Source organism: Bombina bombina, chromosome 1 (assembly GCF_027579735.1).
Source record: "Bombina bombina isolate aBomBom1 chromosome 1, aBomBom1.pri, whole genome shotgun sequence".
Lineage (NCBI taxonomy): Eukaryota > Metazoa > Chordata > Amphibia > Anura > Bombinatoridae > Bombina > Bombina bombina.
The window spans coordinates 768,431,135-768,453,493 of record NC_069499.1 but is presented as its reverse complement, the minus strand read 5'-3'; the positions used below and the strand labels follow the sequence as shown (position 1 = coordinate 768,453,493).

Below are 22,359 nucleotides of genomic sequence, written 5' to 3'. Positions count from 1 at the left end.
TTAGGCCCCAATAAGTTTTATCACCAAACATATGTTAAAAAACAATTAAACATGCCAGCAAACGTTTTAAAACACATTTTTACAAGAGTATGTATCTCTATTAATAAGCCTGATACCAGTCGCTTTTACTGCATTTAAGGCTATACCAACATTACAGTGTTATCACCAATGTACGTTAAAAAACGATTAAACATGCCAGCAAACGTTTTAAAACACATTTTTATAAGAGTATGTATCTCTATTAATAAGCCTGATACCAGTCGCTATCGCTGCATTTAAGGCTTTACTTACATTACTTCGGTATCAGCAGTATTTTCTTAGTCAATTCCATTCCTAGAAAAATATTTTACTGCACATACCTTATCTGCAGGAAAACCTGCACGCCATTCCCCCTCTGAAGTACCTCACTCCTCAGAATGTGTGAGAACAGCAAATGGATCTCAGTTACGTCTGCTAAGATCATAGAAAAACGCAGGCAGATTCTTCTTCCAAATACTGCCTGAGATAAACAGCACACTCCGGTGCCATTTAAAAATAACAAACTTTTGATTGAAGAATAAACTAAGTATAAATCACCACAGACTCCCACGACCTATGTTGAGGCTTGCAAGAGAATGACTGAATATGGCAGTTAGGGGAGGAGCTATATAGAAGCTTTGCTGTGGGTGGACTCTTGCAACTTCCTGTTGGGAAGGAGAATATATTCCATAAGTAATGGATGATCCGTGGACTGGATACACTTAACAAGAGAAAAATGAATCGATCTTACCAGAATCAACGCCGTGGAACAGGAACACGGCCTCTTAAGTTTGACAGTCCCATTCCGAAGAGTACTACCTTTTATAAAAGACTACTCCGAAATCTTCCGACACTTCTCTGCCATCCTCCTGTGACTAAAGGCAAAGAATGACTGAGGGATGGGGGGAGTGGGGGAGGTATTTACGTCTTTGGCTTGGGTGTTTTTGCCTCCTCCTGGTGGCCAGGTTCTGTATTTTCCACAAGTAATGAATGAAGCCGTTGACTCTCCTCGCATTAGATGGAAATGGGCCAGCTCCTAAACTTTACATTCTTGCTTTTCAAATAAATATACCAAGAGAACAAAGAAAAAATGATAATAGGAGTACATTAAAAAGTTGCTTAATATTGTCACAAAAGAATTTTTTTTGGGTTTAGTATCCCTTTAATTTTACTTGCTAAATGATTAGTTTGTCCAATACAAGTGGAGTTACAGAGAAACTATTTCTGTGTCACTCTTTTGCAAGGCAGTTTACAGTGACTTGATCAATTGTCTGAACCACTTAAACAAAATTAAGTAATGCCATTCTTCTGATGGAAAAAAGACTGAAAGTGCTGTCTGTTTAAAATGAAACTATTTTTGCACACTTAAGTGATGTCCAACACTGTACAATTCAATATCCATTTGATTCTCACAGTTTTGTAAAGGTGCACAGAAATAATTATCCTACATACATCATACCTCAAATCAATACAAGAACCCAGCCCTTGATAACTTTCAAGTAATTTAAATAACAGAATTGGCCCCTAAACATTCATATATACATGTTAGCAGGAAACAAGTGACAAGTTTGTGACATTACGTAATTCAGATACTACCAATATTTATTCTGCAAGCCATCCAATCTTCATTGAAACACGTGCTGCGCAGATCGTGAACTTAATAGTGTACCTACCTACTGAAATTACTAAACACGCAAAGGGATATAAAGGTCAAATATGAAATGCACTGCAGTACATGATTGCATTATACCGTTCACTTAAATGCTTTAGAGATAACTTTTATAGTGCACAGAACCTGACACTAATATGGCAGTAAGCAGTGTGCACATGCATCCTTCGCTCGTGCATTTGTTGAGTGCTGGTGATGTCACGCAATATATTACAGTCATTTAAAGCATGCATATGGCTCCCTGCCATATTGGTAGCAGATTGTGTGCGTTTTAAGTTCCAACTCAATATTTAAGTTCCTTTTTATTGGTGGCAAAAGGTGTGAACGACAAAGAAAAAAAAATATATATAAATAATGCCCCAAATCTTCATTTAAAACTGAGCTTTGCAATCATGGAAATGTTCAATTTCTAGCAGTAAACCCTTACCAGCTCACAACAGTATGCCACTTGTACACCTCATAGATGAGTTAAAAGGTTGGTGTGCAGTATAATTCAGTTACATGGTAAAATTGGCAGTATGGATAAAGGCAGAAAATGAGAGTTTACAAACTACAAACAGGCTTAATATAAAAACACACACAGAAGTGCAACTACATATACACAGTAACAAATAGCCACCACCACCTTTTGTTAACAAAATGTAACTGTGCATATTGAACTAATGAAGTTCTGTTTAAGCCTAGTACACATACTTTGTTTCATTTGATGTTTTACGATTTGTATTTAGAGAGACTTGGAGGTGATCACTTACATCCAATAAGCATTAACTAAAGCAGCAATGTTTGGTGTTCTTATTTGTAGAATTCTTTCTGCATTTAAAAAAAAAAAAAAAAAAAAAAAAAAAACAAGCTGTGTGCAGACTGAAGTGTGCAAACTTTTACACCTTTACATGTATATGTACTAGGTTGTGTTTTTGCCCCCAGCTTATGTTTATCCTTAATGGAATGGCAGTGACATATTAATACCAATACATCACATCCATGAACGTCCCTTTAAAATACTCCCATTGCTGACACAATTTTCTTAATCCATCAGCTTTAGTAAAAGTTCCTGCCGTCATAACGGATACCTGGATTTTATTTTGGTTTTTAGATTTTTAGTTCTACAAAAATATAAATTTTACCCTACTTGGTAAAAACTATTGTATGGTACCTTAAACATAATAAAAACAAACAAAACATAGCAAAAAATTTGTACAATAGGTACAAACATAATACAACATATTAATATATACAGTTCAACCCAAGATAATTTACTATAATATACAGCAACTCCACAGCAATGTATTCTATAGAATACACTTTCAATGCTGGAGGGGAAAGCTAGGCAACAGATTTCATATGCAGCAACCTTGACTTACAGCATCAGATTTAATGGAGCAGACAATTAAAGTCCCTTAACTTAGGAACAATTTAAAAACAAACTGAGGACTATAAAAATTACCACAATGTAATGTTAAATCACCAATGCAAAATCTCCCACACTGAATACATTATGTTGATCATTTTGGAATATTAACGAAAGGCCACTTTTTAATGAAGTAAATACATGGAGGCTGCACTTTCAATGGGAATAATTCATGTGGCACCTCTTCACACAGTCACAGAATTTGTAGCACACTGAATAAAGGGATGTGTACATCTCACTTTTTTGTAGACTGATCTATTAATGGTCCTGACCGTGTTGCAGTATATGGAAAAAAATGTGAATACAGAACATGAAATTCAGGTCTTTGCTGCAATAGATACTATGAAAGCAACGGAGTGAATATTATTTGGTGCACAGAAATGTGGCATTCCAGAAACGTACCCTGATATTTAACTTAAATCACAGTCAACATCTCTTTTTTTTAAAAAATAAAATAAAATAAATAAAAAAAAAAAGCACATAATGAACGCCATAAGATGTGTCATATGCATAATATTCAAGTAATATAAATAGCAACTAAAATGCCTTCTAACCAAAGGCTGGGCAGAGAAATTCCATAAATTCAATTTGGCCACAATGCTGTTCTATTTATAAGTCCGTTGAGGTTCGCTTTTTCATACTTCGCCTCTGAGCTAAATTTGAGGCTGCAACTGGCTCTAGAACTGGCTGAAAAGTCTTGTGATTTAGTGCAGAATATGTTGCAGCCATTGCTCCCTGAAAGAAAATAAACATTAAATAAGTACTTCAACTACCAAATCTAAATGTATTACAGATTTGCTATGCACTATATAACAAGATTCATGCTCCCCCCCCCCCCACTCCCAAGTAGAGACATTTTGAATATATGGTGGACTTACAGTCTAGGATGCCTACTTCATACCTTCACTGTAGTATTCCCGGTTTTAGGAAATTATTCTATCGTCAGATAATGATTTAACCACTTGAGCGCATACGTCCTCTGCGATAAGCTCAGTGCTAAGGACAATAACATTATGCCCTCCTGGGGGCTCCCTCTTATGATACAGACTGCAGTCTACATCCCCATTGTCAGCTCTAGCAAGAACATGCTATGCTGTCACCATGTGTGTGAGTAATTACATCACATGAAAAAAGGAACTCATTGCAACTGCACGGATTACGTTGTTTGTAAACATTGCTACCAAACCCTAAATATTAATGTCTTGGGAAGTTGAACTGATCCTACATGTGGGACCATAACATATTTACTACATTGCTGCTACTTACCATGTATGTCACAGAAAATTACAATTATGGAAATACGCAATGCAAATCTATACTGCAATGAGTGCACAAGATTTATTAAAGTTTGTTTTTAAATAAATAACACTTGGACGCATGTGTGAAGCCCCATCCTTACTATGTGTTTAACCCTTGCAAAGATGTTAAGCTCATAGATAAATTCAGCTGCAGAACAGCAATGAAGTAGTGGAACCTTGCTGCACACATTTAGTGAGCCAATGACGAAGCATATGTGAGCAAGCACCAATCACCAGATAGCTCACAGTTGCATATTTCTGCCCCTAAGCCTACTTAAGTATGCTTGAGAATAACGTAAAACCTTATAACAGAAGTAAATTGATAAGTATTAAAAAAAGCATGGTCTTTCATGCCCATTTATTTCACATAAAAGGATTTAGTAAAGACTCAACTTACAAAAGGGTATAAGGTAATATACCCCCAAATGCTGAATATGTTACAAAAGTATGAAAAATAACATTAAATACTAGTTGAAAAAAAAAAAAAAACCTTGATTCAACACAACAAGCTCAACTGACAGTATTACAATAAATATATAGTGAATTAGTACCTTAACAAGATGAGGTGCATCTTGTCTGTTTAACTGGTAATGAGGCAACTGGTCTCTGCATGCAATCCAGGAATGCTTTAATACCTTCTCGGCTGTATATCGCTGATGCGGATCAACATGAAGCATATGGGATAATAAATCCTAATACAAAAATTTAATTCAACAGGAATGAATGCAAATATTTTTTTCTGTTTTACTCACAGTATATGTTTCACTATGTCTAGTGGTTACAGCAGATGCGGACAAAACGAACTGCATGCATTAAAGATTTGGCCAGGTAGTTTTCTACTCAAGCTTCAAATTAGGTTATGTATACATGCACAGTAAGGAGTATGTTATCTATACCAGAAATACCTTCTACACTCACAACTTTGTGGCTAGGAAAGTAGAGGACAGAATTTAATACACAGTTAAAGTGTAAAGTTAAATACATACAGTAAGAGAAGCAACCTACCAGGAACAGACAACAGCTCTTTAGCTTGTTCTATGGCAAGTTACAACCTGGGAGTAGCCTCTTTTAGCCAAAGTGTAATTTTCACAGAGGAGGGAGGCACAGCCATATTCCTCTAAGCCCATTGGACCCTGGGGAAAGTATCCCTAAAGGTGATGGGAGAAACCAGATATGGACTCCTTGCCCAATGTGCCTAGAGGGATATTGCTGCAGCTTACTGACGAGGCCCAATGGAGGCAGAAACAATCGTCTGGGGTTGCCATTTTCCAAAACAGAGGAGCATTGCCTGGTATTTTGGGCTGGACTGACCTTGTTGTGTGGGATCAGACTGACTTCAGAAAGTTCTCCAATGTGAAAAGCACAATTAGGCTAAAAGAAGCTACTCCCAGGTGGTAACCGGGCAATAGAACAAGCCCCTGAGTTTGTTCCTGGCAGATAGCTTCTCTTTCTGTAAGACAGTAAAAGTTACAATTGAGCATCATAAACAGCTTTCTAATTTACTTCCATTATCAAAAGGAAATTTATGCTTACCTGATAAATGTATTTCTTTTTTGACACGATGAGTCCACGGATCATAATTACTATTGGGAATATCACTCCTGCCCAGCAGGAGGCAGCAAAGAGCACCACAGCAAAGCTGTTAAATATCACCTCCCTTCCCTCCCAACCCAGTCATTCGACAGAAGTAAAGGAGAGAAAGGAAGCAACAAGGTGCAGAGGTGTCTGAAGTTTATAAACCAACAACCTGTATATCAAAACAGGGCGGGCCGTGGACTCATCGTGTCAAAAAAGAAATACATTTATCAGGTAAGCAAAAATTTCCTTTTCTTTTTAAATGACACGATGAGTCCACGGATCATCTAATTACTATTGGGAATCAATACCCAAGCTAGAGTACACAGATGATACGGGAGGGACAAGACAGGGAACCTAAATGGAAGGCACCACTGCTTGAAGAACCTTTCTCCCAAAAGCGGCCTCAGCCAAGGCAAAAGTGTCAAATTTGTAGAACTTTGAAAAAGTTTGAAGAGAGGACCAAGTTGCAGTGTTGCAAATCTGTTACACAGAAGCTTCATTCTTCAATGCCCATGAGGAAGCAACAGCCCCCGTGGAATGAGCCGTAACTCTCTCTGGAGGTTGCTGTCCAGCAGTTTCATATGCAAAACGCATGATACTCTTCAACCAAGAAGAAAGAGAAGTAGCCGTAGAGAAGAAATCCTAATTTAGTACGTAAAACTACCTTATTCAAATGAAAAATAAGGTAAGGAGACTCATACTGCAATGCCGAGAGCTCTGACACTCTACGAGCAGAAGAAATAGCAACAAGAAACAAAACTTTCCAAGATAACAACTTAATATCTAAGGAATGCATAGTTTCAAACGGAGCCCTTTGAAGAACTTCAAGAACTAAATTAAGACTCCATGGAGGAGTAACTGGTTTGAACACAGGCCTGATCCTGACCAAGGCCTAAGAAAATGATTGCACATCTGGAACATCTGCCAGATGTTTATGTAACAAAATAGACAAGGCAGAAATGTGACCCTTTAGGGAACTTGTTGATGATCTTTCTCCAAACACTATTGGAGAAATGACAAAATTCTAGGAATCCTAACTCTACTCCAAGAGTAGCCCTTGGATCCACACCAATAGAGATATCTACGCCATATCTTGTAGTAAATAATTCTAGTTACAGGTTTACAAGCCTGAATCATGGTCTCTATGACCGATTCTGAAAAGCCTCGCTTGGATAAAATTAAGCATTCAATCTCCAAGCAGTCAGCTTCAGAGAAACTAGATTTGGGTGAAGGAAGGGCCCTTGAATTAGAAGGTCCTTCCTCAACGGAAGTCTCCAAGGTGGAAGAGACGACATGTCCACCAGATCTGCATACCAAATCCTGCAAGGCCAAGCCGGTGCAATGAGGATCACAGAGGTCCTCTCCTGCTTGATTCGAGCAACCCGAGGAAGAAGAGCAAATGGAGGAAATAGGTATGCTAGACTGAAGGTCCAAGGTACCGCCAGGGCGTCTTATCAGTACCATCTGAGGGTCCCTCAACCCGTACCTCAGAAGCTTGGCATTCTACCGAGATGCCATGAGATCCCATTCGAGAATCAGGCTGGAAAATACTTTCGGACAGAGTTCCCACTCCCCCGGATAAAAGTTCTGCCTGCTCAGGAAGTCCGCCTCCACCCCTGGGATGTCACCGACAGACAGCAAGAGTGGGTTTCCGCCCACTGAATTATTTTGGTTACCTCTATCATCGCTAAGGAACTCCTCGTTCCTCCCTGATGATTGATGTAAGCCACTGAAGTTATGTTGTCCGACCTGATAAACCTGGAACCTGATAAACTGGACTGAGGCTAACTGGAGCCAGGCTAGAAGAGCATTGAAGATCGCTCTCAGCTCCAGAATGTTTATAGGTAGAACAGACTCCATGCAATGAGCCACTGATGGCCGAGGGGTGGACTGAAGAGCTAGACAAGTATCGAAAATCTTTGATTTCCTGACTTCTGTCAGAAAAATCTTCATTGATAGGGAATCTAGTATGGATCCCAAGAAAGTTACTTTTGTATTTGGAACTAAGGAGCTCTTTTCCAAATGTACCTTCCATCCGTGAGATCGCAGGAAGGATAACAACATTTTCCATGTGGGATCTTGCTTGTTGTAAGGATGGTGCCTAGACTAGGATGTCTTCCAGATAGGGCGCCATTGCAATGCCCCGTAACCGAAGCACCACCAACAGTGATCCCAGAACTTTTGAGAAAATTCTGGGAGCTGTGGCAAGACCGAAGGGAAGAATCACGAATTGAAAGTGTTTGTCTAGAAAGGCAAACCTTAGAAACTTGTGATGATCCCTGTGAATGGGAACATGAAAGTACGCGCCCTTTAAATCCACTGTTGTCATAAATTGACCCTCTTGGACCAAAGGGACATTGGAACGAATAGTTTCCATCTTGAAGGATGGTACTCTGAGGAATTTGTTTAGGCTCTTGAGATCTAACATTGGCCTGAAGGTTCCCTCTTTTTTGGGAACCCCGAACAGATTGGAATAAAATCCCAGATTCCTGTTCCTGTATCAGAACAGGAACTATCACTCCCAGGTCGGAGAGGTCTCTTACAAAGTGTAAGAACACCTCTCTTTTTGACTGATCTACAGATAATCTTGAAAGCAGAAACCTGCCTCTGGGAGGAAAACTTTTGAACTCTAGTTTGTATCCCTGGGACACTATGTCTACTGCCCAGGAATCCTGAACATCTCGAACCCAAGCCTGAGTGAAGAAGGAAAGTCTGCCCCCCTACAAGATCAGGCCCTTCATGCTGTCTTTGATTCAATAGCAGAATTCTTGGAATGTTTTCCCTTATTCCAAGACTGATTGGGTCTCCATGAAGGTTTAGACTGTTCCTGCTTGGAAGTGGAAGAATTTCCCTTGAAATTTCGAAAGGAACGAAAATTACTCTGACATCCCTTTTGCTTGTTTCTCTTATCCTGAGGGAGAGGATGAAACTTACCTCCCGTAATATCAGAAATTATTTCCGTCAAGCCCGGTCCAAACAAAGTCTTCCCTTTGTAAGGAATCGCTAAAAGTGACTTAGAGGATACATCCGCAGACCAAGGTTTTAACCATAAGGCTCTGCGAGCTAGAACAGAGAAACCTGAAATTTCCCAGTTTTTTTTTTTTTTTTAAATATTTTTATTGTGGTTTAGGTCAAGGCATACAAACATAAAATGTCATTTCGGCTCTAGATACAGAATAAATGCAAAAAACAATAGTAAGTCCAAAGTTAACAGCTGGGCTGAACAGCTGAACTGAAAGAAAAGCAGTACACGGACATGACATGAAAAAAGAAAAACATTGTTTGCCAAACATTTCTATATACCTACAAAATAAATGGAGAAGGCCTCTCATGGACCTTTCAACACCGTATGAGCAGCAAAACTTTAGTAGGTATGTCTGAGATAGAGGAGACCGCTCTTGGGTCCCCTAGAAAAACTAATTTTTTGTATTTTATGTAAATTAAATTGTGTAAACAAGGTAACAGTGTATACAAGAGATATTTTAGAATTGGAAATATGATAGAAACAACTGTCAAGTGAATTGAAGTGAATCATATTCATTGGGTAGGGGAAATTTTTTTTTTTTATATACCTTATATTCTCTTATTAGAGTTGTATATATATTATCTATGAAGTAAGTATAATAAGGGCTCCGCCAGTTGTGTGACTCAGGTAGGAGATTTACAACAAATGTAGTATTAGAATTAAAAGGATGAGCTGTGCTCAGGCCCCAAGACTGTATTTATAGGATATATTTAGAGTCCAATGAGCAGGAGAATCGCTGTAATTATCCCAAAAGGGGGGACCTGTGAAGCAAAATTAGAGTTACACATGTAGGATGAGAGGTAACCTTGCTATTAAAAGAAAGAGAGGTATATTTAAGAAATAATTGGGATCCTTTAGGTATAATATAATAGAATATTAGAAGTATATTAAACAGGTATGAATTATAGCATAACCATTAGCTGTGACAGATAAATGCTAATGTGTGCCTTTGAATTAAATTTCATCTGGATAAAGATTTCAGTGTTGGCAGTTGTAGATGCTAGAACATTGGTGGGGTCTAATGAATATACATATTTAGGGTAAAGGGAGTTGCCCCGCCATCCCAAATTAATAAGCTAAACCACTAAGGAAATAAATAAATATGTATAATCCAATAGCTGTGCGATGTTTTAGATTATATGCTTACAGCAACATAAGTGGGCGGTAAATGGATATATATGTGAGAGGCTGCATGAAGCAATCATTTTTGTTAAACAGCAATAGGGTCCAATGAAACCCACATAGCTGTAAAATATAAAGCAGACATTGTTTCAGAGAAAGTGTAGTTCTAAGTAAATAGCTGCAGAATCTCATAATGGTCATGTATAGATTGCTGATAAACATTATGCTAATTTAAGGCAACAGAGTAAATATTCTAGCAAAGTTTAAAACAGACAGTGTGTCAGAGAGAGAGTTTAGCTCTAGATAAATAACTGCAGAATCTCGTAATGGTAATATATAGACTGCTGCTAAACATTATACTAACTTTAAGGCAACATAATAAATATTCTAACACTGAAAAGCATGGAACGGCAAAAACTAAAACAAAACATATAAGGACATCCGTCCTATGAGTAATTCTTAGCTAAAAAGTGTTACACTCATTGTGGTTAATAGTACACTCAATAGCCAGTGTGCATAAGGGAAACCTCCTTGAATTGACACCGTTCCGACAATGTTCATTGAAGGCAGTTCAGAGGGAGCCGCTGTTGGACCATCCTAAATGTGGCAAGAATACCTGAAGTCCTGCAGCAACAAATGGAGACTGCGAGCAGGGAAGTCCACCGTAAGTCACCTCGATGCAGTCAGAGAGAGCAGCCAAAAAGAAAGAGAGGTAGCCGTAGCTTTCTGACCCCTACGCTTTCCAGAATAAACAATAAATAATGAAGATGATTGACGGAAATCCTTGGTTGCCTGTAAGTAAAACTTCAAGGCACGGACCACGTCCAGGTTATGTAACAGACGCTCCTTCTTAGAAGAAGGATTAGGACACAAGGAAGAAACAACAATTTCCTGATTAATATTCTTATTTGAAACAACTTTAGGAAGAAATCCAGGTTTGGTACGTAAAACCACCTTATCAGAATGAAATATAAGATAAGGCGAATCACATTGTAACGCTGAAAGCTCAAACTCTTCGAGCAGAAGAAACAGCAACCAAAAACAGAACTTTCCAAGATAACAACTTAATATCTATGGAATGCATGGGTTCAAACGGAACCCCTTGAAGAACTCGAAGAACTAAATTCAAACTCCAGGGAGGAGTAATTGGTCTAAATACAGGCTTAATTCTGGTTAGAGCCTGACAAAAAGACTGAACATCTGGCACATCTGCCAAACGTTTGTGAAGCAAAATTGACAAAGCAGAAATCTGTCCCTTTAAGGAACTTGCTGATAACCCTTTCTCCAAACCTTCTTGGAGAAAAGACAGAATCCTGGGAATCCTAACTTTACTCCATGAGTAACCCTTGGATTCACACCAATAAAGATATTTACGCCATATCTTATGATAGATCTTTCTAGTGACAGGCTTACGAGCCTGTATCAAAGTATCGATGACCGAATCAGAGAATCCCCGCTTAGATAAAATCAAGCGTTCAATCTCCAAGCAGTCCGCTGCAGAGAATTTAGATTTGGATGTTGGAAAGGTCCTTTAATGAGAAGGTCCTGTCTCAAAAGAAGTTTCCACGGTGACAGAGAGGACATGTCCACTAGATCCGCATACCAAGTCCTGCGTGGCCACGCAGGCGCTATCAGGATTACTGAAGCTCTCTCCTGTTTGATCCGAGCAATCACGCGTGGAAGGAGATGAAATGGTGGAAACACATAAGCTAGGCAAAACGACCAAGGCATCTATCAGTTCTGCCTGAGGATCCCTTGACCTGGATCTGTAACGTGGAAGCTTGGCATTCTGAGATGCCATCAGATATAATTCCGGTCTGCCCCATTGGCGAATCAATGAGACAAACACCTCCGGATGGAGTTCCCACTCCCCCGGATGAAAAGTTTGACGACTTAGAAAATCCGCTTCCCAGTTCTCTACTCCTGGGATGTAGATTGCCGACAGATAGCAAGAGTGGGCCTCTGCCCATTGGATTATCTTTGATACTTCTATCATCGCAAAGGAACTCCTTGTTCCACCCCTGATGATTGATATACGCCACAGTCGTGATATTGTCCAACTGGAATCTGATGAATTTGGACGAAGCCAACTGAGGCCACACCTGAAGCGCATTGAAAATTGCTCTCAGTTCCAGAATATTGATTGGAAGTAGAGACTCCACCTGAGCCTTCAGGGAATTCCAGACTGCACCCCAGCCCAGAAGACTGGCATCTGTTGTCACTATCACCCACGAGGGTCTGTGGAAACACGTCCCCTGGCACAGATTATCCGGTGACAACCACCAAAGAAGAGAGTCTCTGGTCTCTTGATCCAGATTTATCTGAGGAGATAAATTCGCATAGTCCCCATTCCACTGTCTGAGCATGCACAGCTGCAGTGGTCTGAGATGAAAGCGAGCAAACGGAATGCTATCCATTGCCCCTACCATTAATCCAATGACCTCCATACACCGAGCCACTGATGGCCGAGGAATGGACTGAAGTGCTCGCAAGTATTTAGAATCTTTGATTTTCTGACCTCCGTCAGAAATATTTTCATGTCTACCGAGTCTATCAGAGTTCCCAAGAAGGGAACCCTTGTCCGAGTAACTAGTGAACTCTTTTCTATGCTCACCTTCCAACCGTGAGTTCTCAGGAAAGACAATACTGTGTTTGTGTGAGATTTTGTCAGATAAGTTGACGCCTGAATCAGAATATCGTCCAGATAAGGCGCCACTGCTATGCCCCGCAGTCTGAGAACCGCTAGAAGAGACCCTAGAACCTTTGTGAAGATTCTGGGTGCTGTGGCCAACCCGAAGGGAAGAGCGACGAACTGATGTTTGTCCAGGAAGGCAAACCTTAGGAACTGATGATGATCCTTGTGAATAGGGATATGAAGGTATGCATCCTTCAAGTCCACGGTAGTCATATATTGACCCTCCTGGATCATTGGTAAGATTGTTCGTATAGTCTCCATCTTGAACGATGGGACTCTGAGAAACTTGTTTAGACACTTGAGATCTAAAATGGCTCTGAAAGTTCCCTCTTTTTTGGGAACCACGAAAAGATTTGAGTAAAACCCCTGTCCCTGTTCCAGTTTTGGAACGGGACAAATTACTCCCATGGTAGAGAGGTCTTCTACACAGCGTAAGAACGCCTCTCTTTTTATCTGGTCTACAGACAATCGTGAAAGATGAAATCTCCCTCTTGGGAGAAAATCCTTGAATTCTAGTTGATACCCGTGGGTCATGATTTCCAATGCCCATGGGTCCTGAACATCTCTTGCCCAAGCCTGGGCAAAGAAAGAAAGTCTGCCCCCTACCAGATCCAGTCCCGGATCGAGGGTCGCCTCTTCATGCTGTCTTTGTAGCAGCAGCGGGCTTCTTGGATTGTTTACCTTTAATCCAAGCCTGGTTGGGTCTCCAGACGGACTTGGATTGAGCAAAATTCCCTTCCTGCTTTGTGGAGGAAGAGGAAGCAGAGGGTATTCCTTTAAAATTTTAAAAGGAACGAAAATTATTTTGTTTACCCCTCATCTTAACAGACTTATCCTGAGGTAGGGCGTGGCCTTTACCTCCAGTAATGTCAGAAATAATTTCCTTCAGTTCAGGCCCGAATAGGGTCTTACCCTTGAAAGGAATAGCTAAAAGCTTAGACTTTGATGACACACCAGGCAAATCCTGCATATTTTTCCCGCTAATTTAGTAATTTGAAAAGCGGCATCTGTAATAAAAGAATTAGCTAGCTTGAGAGCCTTAATTCTATCCAAAATATCCTCTAATGGGGTCTCAACCTTCAGAAACTCTTCTAGAGCATCAAACCAAAAAGCTGCTGCAGTAGTAACTGGAACAATGCAGGCTGTAGGCTGTAAAAGAAAAACCCTGATGAATAAATAATTTCTTTAGAAGACCCTCTAACTTCTTATCCATAGGGTCTTTGAAAGCACAACTGTCCTCAATAGGTATAGTTGTACGCTTAGCCAGGGTAGATATAGCTCCCTCCACCTTAGGGACCAACTGCCAAGAGTCCCGAATGGTGTCTGATATGGGAAACATTTTCTTAAAATAAGGAGGAGGAGAGAACGGTATACCTGGTCTATCCCATTCCTTTTTAACAATTTCCGAAATTCTTTTAGGAACCGGAAAAACATCAGTGTAAGTAGGCACCTCTAGATATTTGTCCATCTTACACAATTTCTCTGGTGGTATCACAATAGGGTCACAATCATCCAGAGTCGCTAAAACCTCCCGAAGAAACAGGCGGAGGTGTACCAGCTTAAATTTAAAGGACATGACGTCCGAATCTGTCTGAGATAATATCTTTCCTGAATCTGAAAGTTCTCCCTCAGACAGCAATTCCCTGAGCCCCAACTCAGAGCACTGTGAGGGTACGTCGGAAATAGCCAATAAAGCATCCGAGGATTCAGTATTCACATTAATACCTGACCTACTGCGTTTTTACCCTTTAACATTGGTAATTTAGATAATACCTCTGTAAGGGTAGTTGACATAACTGCAGCCATCTCCTGCAGAGTAAAAGAATTAGACGCACTAGAGGTACTTGGCGTCGCTTGTGTGGGCGTTAAAGGTTGTGACACTTGGGAGGATTGGATGGAATATCCTAATTCTCTTCAGACTGAGAATCATCCTTAGGCACACTTTCTTTACTTAAAATATGCTTTTTACATTGTAAGGCCCTTTCAGTACAAGAGGTACACAACGTAAGAGGGGGTTCCACAATGGCTTCTAAACACATAGACCAATTAGTATCCTCAATGTCAGACATGTTGAACAGACTAGCAATAACCACAATAGTCGTTAAACATTGATTTAAACAATTTTTTGAAAAACGTGGACTGCGCCTTTAAGGAATAAAAAGCGCACAATTTTTCCCAGCTGCCTAAAAACGTTAAATAACGCTGTATAATTAACTACACATAATCAATAGTGGCAAAAATTATTGCACCCTAAGAGCAAAGGGTGAAATTAACCTTTAAAATATATTTATAGCAAAAAATGTGTTTGATTTAAAAAAATAACCCCTGCACCTTGCCACAGCTCTGCTGTGGCGCCTACCTGCCCCAGGATACTGCAAAATGACTCGACAACGATCCGGTTAACAGAACACCAGTTTAGGCCCAACAGGAGCTAATGCCTGCTGCCTTCTCAGTCAGAGTAAACTGCGCGTCTGAGCGTGCGAAAATAGGCCCCGCCCATCATGGACGACGTTCGCATTAGACGGTACAACCGCATGGGAAGCAGTTTAGCAATAAAGCCATGTGGTCCCCTAAGCACAACACAAATATACAGCCATACTGATTATTTGATACTTCCAAATAAAAACCGTTAAGCTGCCTCTCCCAGTGTCCCTTTATATATGCTGCTTTTAAGCCCTTTATAAATGCTGAGCCCAGTATTATGTCAATAGAATAAATAATCACAGGATTTTCAGTGATACCCTTTGTTTACAGATCTACTGCTTACCTCTTCCCTTGCAGGGAAAAAATGTCAGCCAGTTCTGATATACCAAGTCTCCTCAGAAATAAAGGACTGAACATACCTCAATGCTGCTTGTAGCATGAAACCGGTCTCCACACTGAAGGTTTCTCTTGTACTACCTTCAGAAGCTCTGTGGGAACCAACATGGATCTTAGTTACATCTGCTAAGATCATCAGCCACAGGGCAGAAATCGTATTCCATATCTCCCTGAGGAAAATAGTACTCACCGGTACCATTTAAAATAAAAAACTTCTTGATTGAAGAAACTAAAACTAACACCTCACTTTACCTCTTCCTATTACTAACACAGGCAAAGAGAATGACTGGGGGTGGAGGGAAGGGAGGAGCTTTATATACAGCTCTGCTGTGGTGCTCTTTGCCACTTCCTGTTAGCAGGAGGTTAATATCCCACAAGTAAGGATGAAATCCGTGGACTCGTGGTATCTTGTAGATGAAAAGGGATACCCGGTCTCTCCCACTCCTTAGTAATAATCTCAGAAGCTCGGTCTGGTACCGGAAAACTGTCTATCGAGGAAGGTACCTCAAAATATCTGTTTAGCTTACTGGATTTCTTAGGATTAATAACGACCGTGGAGTCGTTGTCGTCCAATGTAGCTAAAACCTCCTTAAGTAACAGACGGAGGTGTTCTAGCTTAAACCTGAAAGATACCACTTCAGTATCAGTAAGAGGGATTACACTGTCAGAATCTGAAATTTCCCCTTCAGATGCTACTACGGTATCCTCCTCCTCAGGCTTCTGGGAGGGGGCATCCGCAATAGCAATAACTGCGTCAGAAACCTCACTTACTGAATGTCTGATTTTCCTCTTACGCTTTCCCTGCAACATTAGAAAAGCAGACAACACATCTGAAACTGCAGAAGACATGAGAGAAGCGACGTCTTGTAAAGTAACTCCAGTAGGAGCTAGAGAGGAAGCGCAGGGCACTGCATGTGAGGGTGGTAAAATTTGGGACGCTTGAGGAGAAAGCTGCGGCATATATTGAGCATTGTCATTAGACTCCTGAACAGCATCCTTTTTGGAAAATGATGGCTCAGCAAAAAGTCTATCCCTATAGCTTAAAGTCCTCTCAATACATGAGGAACAGAAAGGAATTGGTGATTCCACATTGGCATCAAAACAAAGAACAAGTGAAAGCTTGCAAGGACTCTTGGTCCATCTTAACTCTCAATTGTTCAAAAAATATAGAATTTTTAAGTAAGTCTCTTTAAATTTTATAACGGTAACTTTTTTATTTTATATGTGAATACAGCAATATAAATCAACCCTGCAGATCACCTCTACACCTCAGCAGTACTTTGCTAAGGTGCCTACCTGTCTGAAGTAACTGACCCTCTCTGCTAAACAGGAGCCGTTCCCACTAACAGATCCAGATGCAGTCGATACAAGGCATCACTTTCCGATCCTAAACACGCATCCAATTCACTAGAGATGCAAAGTAGGAAATATGCTGACTAGCTTCTTCTTCCAATTACCAGGAAGAGGAAGAAAAAAGGGCGCGCAATGCGATAATGGCCTCCTCTAGTACCGCCCATCATGGGCGTCGCCAATTCTTGTCATCTCCCGGTCGTGCATATTTTTAAGAAACGCCAGGAGATGTGAACCACCATAATGCCTGCTTTCTATATCCAGCCTCAGTGCCTGCGCTAATACTGTCCACATATGCCTCCTGATAACATAAGAGCTTTGTGCAATAAAATAAAGTGCCCCATATCCCATGAGCCTCTTTATTGTCCCTTCTATGAAATAAAGTGTCTAACTTTTTCTGGGTCCTGATGTAAACCCCCAAATAATAAGTCAGCACTTACCTCAGTCTGCCCGACAGTAAGGCAGCTCCCAGGTTTGAGATGTCCTCTCCCTCACATGGACCTGTGAAACAAAAATAAAAAAGACTAAGTAAAATCCCTCAGATTTTACAGAAGAAGGGAAGCATCAGTATATGGGAGGCACAGTGAGAATTATGTCCCACAAGTTCCCATTGCTCTAAAGCCACCAATGCTCTACTGAAGAGACTGATATGGACTACGGCTACACCCTAGGACAAAGCAGCACAATCTTGTACTACTTTAAAAATAATAAACTCTTGATTGAAGAATCTTTTCTAACACCTAAATTTACCACCTCCTTGCTCTTAACGTAGGCAAAGACTGGGTTGGGAGGGAAGGGAGGTGATATTTAACAGCTTTGCTGTGGTGCTCTTTGCCGCCTCCTGCTGGGCAGGAGTGATATTCCCAATAGTAATTAGATGATCCATGGATTCATCGTGTCATTAAAAAGAAATGTGTTTCTTTCTCTCCTAATATCCTTTGGTAAAGGGTAAACATCGGTTGGCTCAGAGTGTGCTAAAGACACGTGCACACTCCTGAGCTCCCAAAGTAGCAGTGTTTGCAACATTATATAATATTACTACAAACATTGTTGCCAAAGTGTGCTAAAGACTCAATTAGCCTAACCAAGGTTTATACTTCAATAAAACGTGACAAGAAAGCAAATCAAATTTTATTATAATAGAAAATTGGAAAGTTGTTTCAAATTACAGGCTCCATCTAAACCATAAATACAGAATTAATGCTTACCTGATAAATTCATTTATTTCATGGTGGTAACAGTCCACAATCCATTACTCCTGAAAATTACTCTACCTGATCACTAGTAGGAGGCAAATATTCCCAAACCCCAAAAGCTCTATAAAAATCCTCCCCCTTTTCTGGTAATAAGTCTGACGTATAGCTAAGCAAGAAAGGTAAGAAAATAAATAAGAGCAAAAAAACATAATTTATGTAAGAACTTACCTGATAAATTAATTTCTTTCATATTGGCAAGAGTCCATGAGCTAGTGAGGTATGGGATATACATTCCTACACCAGGAGGGGAAAAGTTTCCCAAACCTCAAAATGCCTATAAATACACCCCTCACCACACCCACAATTCAGTTTAACGAATAGCCAAGTAGTGGTGTGATAAAATTAGTAGAAAAGCATACAAAAAGAGGAACTGGAAATATAATTGTGCTTTTATACAAAAAATCATAACGACCATAAAAAGGGTGGGTCTCATGGACTCTTGCCAATATGAAAGAAATTAATTTATCAGGTAAGTTCTTACATAAATTATGTTTTCTTTCATGTAATTGGCAAGAGTCCATGAGCTTGTCACATATGGGAGATGTGAAAGTCCACAGAAGAGTCACTAGAAAAGGAGGGATAAAATAAAAACAGTCATTTTCCGCTGAAAAAAATTAAATCCACAAAAAATAAGTTTTTCTCATAAATTTAAAGAAAAAAACTTAAAACATAAGCAGAAGAATCAAACTGAAACAGCTGCCTGAAGAACCTTTCTACCAAAAAACTGCTTCAGAAGAAGCAAATACATCAAAATGGTAAAATTTAGTAAATGTATGCAAAGAAGACTAAGTTGCTGCTTTGCAAATCTGATCAACTGAAGCTTCATTCTTAAAAGCCCAAGAAATGGAGACTGATCTAGTAGAATGAGCTGTGATCCTCTGAGGGGGGACCGACCCACCTCCAAATAAGCCTTATGAATCAAAAGCTTTAACCAAGATGCCAAAGAAATGACAGAAGCTTTCTGACCTTTCCTAGACCCAGAAAAGATAACAAATAGACTAGAAATCTTCCTGAAATCTTTAGTAACTTCAACATAATATTTCAAAGCTCTTACAACATCCAAAGAATGTAAAGATCTCTCAAGATAATTCTTAGGATTAGGACACAAAGAAGTAACAACAAATTCCCTATTAATGTTGTTAGAATTCACAACCTTAGGAAGAAATTTTTAAACAAAGTCCGCAAAACAGCCTTATCCTGAGGAAAAATCAGAAAAGGAGACACACAAGAGAGCAGACAATTCAGAAACTCTTCTAGCTGAATTGATAGCCAAAAGAAACAACACTTTCCAAGAAAGTAGTTTAATATCCAAAGAATGCATAGGCTCAAAAGGAGGAGCCTGCAAAGTCTTCAAAACCAAATTAAGACTCAAAGGAGGAGAGATTGATTTAATAACAGGCTTAAAACGTACCAAAGCCTGAACAAAACGGTGAATATCAGGAAGCTTAGCAATCTTTCTATAAAAATAAAACAGAAAGAGCAGAGACTTGTCCCTTCAAAGTACTCGCAGACAAAACTTTATCCAAACCATCCTGAAGAAACTGTAAAATTCAAGGAATTCTAAAAGAATGCCAGGAGAATTTATGAGAAGAACACCATGAAATATAGGTCTTCCAAACTCGATAATAAATCTTCCTTGAAACAGACTTACGAGCCTGTAGCATAGTATTAATCACTGAGTCAGAGAAATCGCTATGACTAAGAACTAAGCGTTCAATTTCCATACCTTCAAATTTAACGATTTGAGATTCTGATGGAAAAAACGGCCTTTGAGACAGAAGGTCTGGTGTTAAAGGAAATGGCCAAGGCTGGCAACAGGATATCCGGGCAAGATCCGCATACCAAAACCTGAGGTCACGCTAGTGCTACCAGAAACACAAACGATTGTTCCATGATGATTTAGGAGATCACTCTTGGAAGAAGAACAAGAGGCGGAAAGACATAAGCAGGTTGGTAAAACCAAGGAACTGCTAACGCATCCATTTCTGGAAGACCCCACATCTGAACAATCTGAAAAAAGAAAATTTATGCTTACCTGATAAATCTGTTTCTTTTTAGACACAATGAGTCCACGGATCATCATGCTTACTTGTGGGAATTCACCTCCTGGTCAGCAGGAGTCTTCAAAGAGCACCACAGCAGAACTGCGATATATAGCTCCTCCCTTCCCTCCCACTTCAGTCATTCGACCGAAGTTAGGAAGAGAAAGGAAAAGCCAATGTGCAGAGGTTTCTGAAGTTTACAAAAAAATAACACCCTGTCATAAAAAAGGACAGGGTGGGCCGTGGACTCATCGTGTCTAAAAAGAAACAAATTTATCAGGTAAGCATAAATTGTCTTTTCTTTTTAAAGACACAATGAGTCCACGGATCATCATCCTTACTTGTGGGAAACAATAACAAAGCTAGAGTACACGGATGATAAGGGAGGGACAAGACAGAACCTTTCTCAAAGTATCAAATTTGTAAAATTTAGAAAAAGTATGGAGAGAAGACCAAGTTGCAGCCTTGCAAATCTGTTTTACAGAATCTTCAATTTTGAATGCCCATGAGGAAGCAACAGCCCTCGTGGAATGAGCCGTAACTCTTTTAAGGAGGCTGCTGTCCAGCAATCTCATATGCAAAGCGGATGATACTTCTCAGCCAAAAAGAAAGAGAGGTAGCCGTAGCTTTCAAACCCTTACGTTTTCCAGAGAAAATTACAAACAGAGAAGAAGACTGACGTCCTTTTAGTAGCTTGTAAGTAAAACTTTAAAGCACGGACAACGTCCAAATTGTGCAGAAGACGTTCCTTCTGAGGAGGATTAGGACACAAGGAAGGAACAACAATCTCCTGATTAATGTTCCTATCTAGTGCAGTACGTAAAACAACCTTATCTGAATGGAAAATAAGGTAAGGCGAATTATATTGCAACGCCGAAAGCTCAGACACTCTTCGAGCTGAAGAAATAGCAACATGAAATAAAACTTTCCTAGATAATAACTTAATATCTAAGGAATGCATAGGCTCAAACGGAGCCCCTTGAACAACTTTAAGAACTAAATTCAAACTCCATGAAGGAGTAACTGGTTTGAACACAGGCCTGATCCTAACCAAAGCCTGACCAAAGGATTGAACATCTGGGACATCTGCCAGATGTTTGTGCAATAAAATAGATAAGGCAGAGATCTGACCCTTTAGGGAACTTGCCGATAAACCCTTCTCCAATAATTTTTGGAGAAAAGACAAAATTCTAGGAATCCTAACTCTACTCCATGAGTAGCCCTTGGATTCACACCAATAAAGATATTTACACCAAATCTTATGATAAATCTTTCTAGTTACAGGCTTACGCGCCTGAATCAAGGTCTCTATGACCGAATCAGAAAAACCCTGCTTGGATAGGATTAAACGTTCGATCTCCAAGCAGTCAGCTTCAGAGAAATTAAATTTGGATGAAGGAAGGGTCCTTGAATGAGAAGATCCTTCCTCAATGGCAGTCTCCAAGGTGGCAGGGATGACATGTCCACCAGATCGGCATGCCAGATCCTGCGAGGCCACGCAGGAGCAATGAGGATCACTGATGCCTTCTCCAGTTTGATTTGAGCAATGACCCGAGGAAGAAGAGCAAACGGGGGAAAAAGATATGCTAGGCTGAAGGACCAAGGAACTGCTAGAGCATCTATCAGTTCCGCCTGGGGATCCATGGACCTTGACCCGTATCTCGGGAGCTTGGCATTCTGACGAGATGCCATGAGATCTAACTCCGGACGACCCCATTTGAGAATCCGGTTGGAAAATACTTCCGGATGGAGTTCCCACTCTCCCGGATGAAAAGTCTGCCTGCTCAGAAAGTCCGCCTCCCAGTTGTCCACCCCTGGGATGTAGATCGCTGACAGATAGCAAGAATAGGCCTCCGCCCACCGAATTATCTTGGCTACCTCCTCTGTCATCGCTAAGGAACTCCTCGTTCCTACTTTATGATTGATGTAAGCCACTGTTATGTTGTCCATCTGGAATCTGATGAACTGGGCCGAAGCCAACTGAGGCCAGGTCAGAAAAGCATTGAAGATCGCTCTTAGTTCCAGGATGTTTATAGGAAGAACAGACTCCGTCTGAGTCCACACTCCTGAGCCTTCAG

At 40.2% G+C, this 22,359-nt stretch overlaps 1 protein-coding gene across 1 annotated transcript in view; it reads right to left on the bottom strand.

Moving 5' to 3' along the window:
• Window positions 1-1,503: 1,503 nt before the first annotated feature.
• Window positions 1,504-22,359, bottom strand: part of RPS6KA6 (ribosomal protein S6 kinase A6) — a 322,001-nt gene continuing 301,145 nt past the window's right edge. The window contains exons 15-16 of the mRNA XM_053699338.1: window positions 4,945-5,085; window positions 1,504-3,830 (exon numbers count right to left, since the gene is read on the bottom strand). Coding sequence (XP_053555313.1) covers window positions 3,705-3,830; window positions 4,945-5,085 — 267 coding nt within the window. The 3' untranslated portion in view covers window positions 1,504-3,704. The remainder of the gene's footprint in view (window positions 3,831-4,944; window positions 5,086-22,359) is intronic.